Genomic DNA, 5,944 nt, shown 5'->3' with positions numbered 1-5,944 from the left:
CTAATATAAGAGGGCGTTCGTCCTAAATCAGTATTCTTTCCAAATGAAAGAATTCTGTTTTTCAAGGGAGTTATACAAATACCGAACGGTCAAGGACCGTTCGATAACGAACGTTCATTATCATAGCATTTCATATTCCAGATCTCAATTACAGTAAACTCATTTTTCAGTATAAACTTTCATACATTTAAATACTCATATCATAGCACATTTCATAAATTCCATATATCATTTCATCATCCAGATCATATACCAAAGATCAATCAACACAGATTTCATGCTTCATAACTCAAATAATATCATACAGTACAACACATACACATGAATTAAACTTAATAAGCTTCCCTTACCTGGATCAGTAGTGAACGTCTTAACTCAAAGTATTTGGTTCGTCCGCTAACAGTTTCTACCCTCACAGGATCACTTAATTCTTCCACCCAGATCTAACCATAAAACCAAGAAATACTAAGAACTTAACCTTCATGCAACCAGAGTTTGGCTTTGCATGAGACAGAAAAACGTTCGACGAAGAAGAGAAACTTACCGGTGTTAGAACGTTGAGGTGATCGGTTCAAAACGAAGCTCACGACTCCAGGGATGGTTCTACGGTTTCTGAAATTTAATCGGATGAGAAGAAAGTGAGTTATGGTAGAGAGAAGATGGAGGTTTCTAGAGAGAAGGTAGAGAATTTGGAAATCAGAAGTTTGGAGAAGAAGACGAAGCATGCAGAAGAATGGAAGGAGAGTTTTTCAGAAAATCATTTTCCCTTCCCAAGCAGGACGAACGTCCATTCTCCTGCTGCCACTTGGAATCCACTAACGATTTCGAATGTTCCAAAGTGACACTTGGCAGTTGCATGCAGAGTGGGTGTGAGTGCGTTTTAATGACACTGCACGTGTGGCGCGGTGCATTTAATGATGGTCAGAGTGTGGGGTTGGGTGCGTTTCTTAATACAAATTCTGAACAGGGTTTTTGGGTAATTAAAACGTGATTTGACAGGTGGAGGTTGGTTAAGTTTTCGAAGTCTTACACCTTTCATAAAATTATTGAGAAAAATCGGGTCTTTGTTATTTTTAGGCTAAATAAAATTAAAAAAAATTGAAAACATTCTCCAAGTAAACAAAGATAAATATGATAACATAATAGCTATAAGTAAATATTAAATAGCATCGATCAAGGAGAAATAATACACCATAAATATAAGAAGTTTATAATTTTCGGATGAAGTTACTCAACAAATCAACAACAATTATAGATCAAATTTCAGTTATATGGTATAAGTTTAGAAAAAAGAAATTCCGAAATTATTCACACATTATTTACAAAATTGTGTTTCATTTCTCAACTAAATTGTGTACATATTTCATTTATATACTTTGTGAAAATATATAAAGCATTCTTCTCAACAAATGTTGTCCAAGTATTTCTTATATGACAAACAAAGTTTTTTAAAAAAAAGGTTGTGTGTGATTGATGTATTTTGACACTGGAAAATCGATATTTATGTATAATTTTTTGTTGAGGATCAACTCTAGTTATGAGAAAAATAAACATTTGAAGGTTATATCGGTAACAAAGTTGTATGTGTTGATGTTCTGAATACTAAGTAATTATGATTTTATGTTTGTTGTTAGGATCGAAAGTGTTGTTTGTGAAATCTTGATAAGTTTATTTTTTTCATTTTTGTTTATGAATTGAGGCTTTTCATGAGTTTATGATTTTTCATTATTGTTAGTGTGACTGGAATGACATTCAATTGAAAATCTATGAGTGATAATAAATTGTTTAAACTTGTGCGATGAAATTTCAATATTGTGTATTTCAGTCTATGCAAAATAGTTGTGAATCAAAATTTATAACAAGCTTATCTTCATCTTTGTATCTAGGATCAAAAGTTTATGCTTGTGGGAAAAACTTTTCTTCAAAAGAAGCACATTGAAGAATGTTCCAATACTTGCAAAATATTAAGATACAATTTTTTAAGATAGAAAATAAAATACTATATGATACAATTTTTTATTTTGAAAATTTTTATTACATTCTTCAATATTCTTAAATATGCGACATAACATATCTTTAACGTAAATATTTTACATAAATATGAAAGATTCAAGGAGATATACAATAAAGAAGAGATTATAAAATATTTTCCAAAAGTAATTACTACGATTCCTAACAACTATAAAAGAAAGTATAAAATAATCTATTAAATACATTTGTAGACATTATATATGTGAACACGATAAACAATGTAAATGAGTAGGTGGATTTGATCTTATGTGCCGAAACCTCATAAAAATTGTTTGGGTTGCTTTGTAGCAGTGGCATGACGGCATGTACGAGATTAATGATATGTTTAGATTTTGGAGCATCGTTGTTGTGTGAAATAGCAGAGGGATAATGGTCTATCTAGTCCCAGAATAGGTGATAGAATTTGTATTGTTAGGTGTTACTGTACAATCATAAATGCAAAACCATAAAAGGTGTTCGATAAATAAATGTATAGCTGTACGATGTTATGTTTTATTGATATTTTTTAAAGATTATTATAAAGAAGAATGCGATGAATGCACGTGGTAAAAAGTATGCATGGTCCATAACGAGTTTCACTTCAATTCACAGCACCACCATTAAACTCTTCTTCATCTTCTTTTTCATACAAACACTTTTTGGTGAAGAATGTCAGAAACACGAACTCCACCACCTTCTTTTTCTTCATCCGCCATGGATCCTTTCGACTTCCTCAAAATCAAACTTAACCCCGATGGTTCCCTCACCAGAAACTACGTCGTTCCCACGGTTCCTCCTTCCCCGACACCCCCCACTTCCCAATCCTCTCTTTCCCTCGACATCCCTCTCAATGCCGCCGCCAACACCTCCCTCCGCCTCTTCCTCCCGCATCCTCCGCCCACCGAAAAACTCCCCCTCATCCTCTACTTCCACGGCGGCGGATTCATCCTCTTCCACCCCTCCTCCGCAATCTTCCACCAATCCTGCTCCTCTCTCGCCGCCTCCCTCCCAGCCGTCATTGCCTCCCTCGACTACCGCCTCAGCCCCGAACACCGCCTCCCGGCCGCCTACGACGACGCCCACGACGCCCTGCTCTGGGCTCATTCCCAGGCCCGTCACCCAGCCCAGGCCCATCCCTGGCTCCGCGACCACGTGGACTTCTCCAAGTGCTTCCTTATGGGAAGCAGCGCCGGGGGAAACATCGCCTACTTCGCAGCGCTCCGTGCACTCGACCACGATCTCTCCCCTCTCAAAATCCTCGGAATCGTGATGAACGCTCCCTATTTCAGTGGGACCCAGCGCTCCGACTCTGAACTCCGCCTAGTTAACGATCGTATCTTGCCATTACCCGCTAACGACCTCATGTGGTCCCTTTCGCTCCCAGAGGGCGCGGATCGCGACCACGTGTACTGCAATCCGACGGCCGCGGAGGCCGTTCATGGTGACAAAATCGGACGGCTACCCGCGTGTTTCATCAACGGATACGGTGGAGATCCTTTGGTGGACAAGCAGAAGGAGTTGGCGAAGATTTTGGAGACGCGTGGGGTGCGCGTGGAGAAACGTTTCGTTGAGGACGGGTACCACGCTGTGGAGATCTTTGATGAAGCTAAGGCCCTCGCTTTGGGCCAAAATATTAAGAACTTCGTCCTCTCTTTGACTTCTCAATCCTCTATTTGACTCTTTTGTTTCTTCTATCATTGTTATTTTAAAATGCAAGTTAGTTTAAATGTTATAGAGAGAACGCCAAATTTAGGGTTTCTGTGCATGAAAAAAGTTTGTAATAAATGTTATGAATGTATTTGAGTATGTGTTTTTATATATGTTTAAAAAAGTAATTTAATATAAAAATTATGTTTGTAATTTTTGTTTTGATGAGATTTGGTCGGCAGGAGGGGTTAGGTTTTTGTAGTTTTAAAGGACAACTTTTCCCTACACAAATTAATATGTGAATTGACAGACCAAAAAGTAGATGAGGTTAGTTGTTGTAATAATTAAGATAGTTGAATAAAAGGCTAAATTTGATGCACTCATGTTTTGTTTTTCATTTATTTAGAAAACATAAAGTCTTCTTCACTTATTTAATCGATGCCGTCAGTTTTGTTTGTACTCAAAAGCATAGTTATAAAAATCGGATGGACCGGTTACGCATTTTAACAAATTTTTCCTTGCAAGTCCTCGTTCTTGAATTTATTTTCCGAAACTCACTAAATCAATTTTGAAACAATTTTTCGAAAGATACTCACCACTCTTATTTCGAAAAAGAATTCTAAAATTAATTTATTAAGTTTTAAAAAATAAAATCTAAAATGGTGAAGTGGGAAAGAAATTTGATAAGGTGAGGGCAGAAACAGTCGAACGTGTGATATCATAAACTGGAGAAAATTCAAATAGAACTTTTAGTTTGTGTGCTTCTCAAATTTTTTTAATAGGATTTTTGAAATAAAGTTTTCATTAATATATTTGAATGATATGAAATTCTTTAAAAAGCTTTCTATCATAAAATTTTGAAAAGAAAGTTTCCAAAATGTATAAAATGTCTTAGTTTTTTTTTTATTCTTTGACAAATTAAAAGAAAACTTATATTTATAACAAATTAAAAATTAATTACATTTTTTTATTCAAAATAAATATTTTTTCTAAAATGAAAACCCATGATCATGGTCCATAGAATTTTTTATGCATATTTTAGTTCTTTCAATTGAGGATTTTTTTTACCCAAGACTAATAACATAAGAGAAGCCAAATTGACAAATTACAAAATACATTTGCGATTTTTTTTTTTTTGCAACGAGCTATTTTTTCGTGTTTTAATATTTTTCTTTTATATGAAGAATTTTTTTCTCTCTTCTTATTCTTCCTCTGCAACAGTCTCCATGTAACGATGACAGTGATAGAACCTTTCTTCTTCTTCCTCGACAGTGATGGAAATAATAATAACAGTGACAATGGTAATGTGGTGTAATAGTGAAAGGTAATTTAGTTTTTTCACTGTTAGTTCAGAGGTGCAGTTACTAAGGGAAAGAAGCAATAACCTCAAACAAGTTGCCGGAGGCCCGATCTTTGATTTGTATGCTATGTACTATACGCTGCTCAAATATATATTTTTGTTCGATGTCAAGTACAAAAATAACGCACAACGTCGAATATTTTGGATTTTTCATGTCGAATTCGAGACCGATGTCATATTGAGAGATGTTAAATTTAAAAACTTCAACATCGAATGTTAAATTAACATCGAATTTTGTCAATATACGTTAATTATTTTTTTTTGCTTTTTTAAATTAATTGTAATCCATTTTTACAATTTTACTAGACCTAAAAAGCAGAAAAACAACAAATTTCAGTTTTGTGTATTTTATAAAGTATGAACTACGAACGTGTAGTGTAGTATCAACAACAAACAACACTAACCAATAACAAACAAGTTCAACAAACAACAACAACAAATAAGTTCAACCAAACAACAACAACAAGCAAGTTCAACAAAAAAAAACAACAAACAAGTTCAACAAATAAGTTCTTCAAAACGAAAAAGAAAACTAACCTTCGAGAAGTAGATTCGTCGGAATAAAGTGTCGTCACCAGTGAGAGAGAAAATAGAATGCGCCTATGAAGGACAAGAACACGAAAATAATCGGTCAAAACAAACGAAAATCATACATAAAGTAATTAAATAACATGCATTTGTATCAAATGAAATAATGATTACATTCGTCAAATTTCGTTCAAGAAATGTTTGAGAAGAGAAGAGGGTCTCGCGCACTAAGATAAAGTGAATGAATTTTCAAGCTCAATTTTTTATTGAATTCACTAACCTTTTAACGTCTAGACGTTCTATTGATGATTTAAAAGAAAAAAGAAAGAAAAAGAATTAAAAAAGGTAACTCTTTGGCTTCTGACTGAAAAATAATGTCAAAGCCCCTATAGAAGTCGA

At 34.6% G+C, this 5,944-nt stretch overlaps 1 protein-coding gene across 1 annotated transcript; it reads left to right on the top strand.

The window, feature by feature from the left end:
• Positions 1 to 2,486: 2,486 nt before the first annotated feature.
• Positions 2,487 to 3,882, top strand: LOC108337435 (probable carboxylesterase 8). The gene has a single exon (XM_017573964.2). It carries the CDS (start codon positions 2,680 to 2,682, stop codon positions 3,685 to 3,687), a length of 1,008 nt encoding a protein of 335 aa, XP_017429453.1. The 5' UTR covers positions 2,487 to 2,679; the 3' UTR covers positions 3,688 to 3,882.
• The last annotated feature ends 2,062 nt before the right edge of the window (positions 3,883 to 5,944 follow it).

The sequence above is a fragment of the Vigna angularis genome, chromosome 9 (assembly GCF_016808095.1).
Source record: "Vigna angularis cultivar LongXiaoDou No.4 chromosome 9, ASM1680809v1, whole genome shotgun sequence".
NCBI classification, from domain to species: Eukaryota; Viridiplantae; Streptophyta; class Magnoliopsida; order Fabales; family Fabaceae; genus Vigna; species Vigna angularis.
This window is presented reverse-complemented; position numbering and strand designations above follow the sequence as displayed.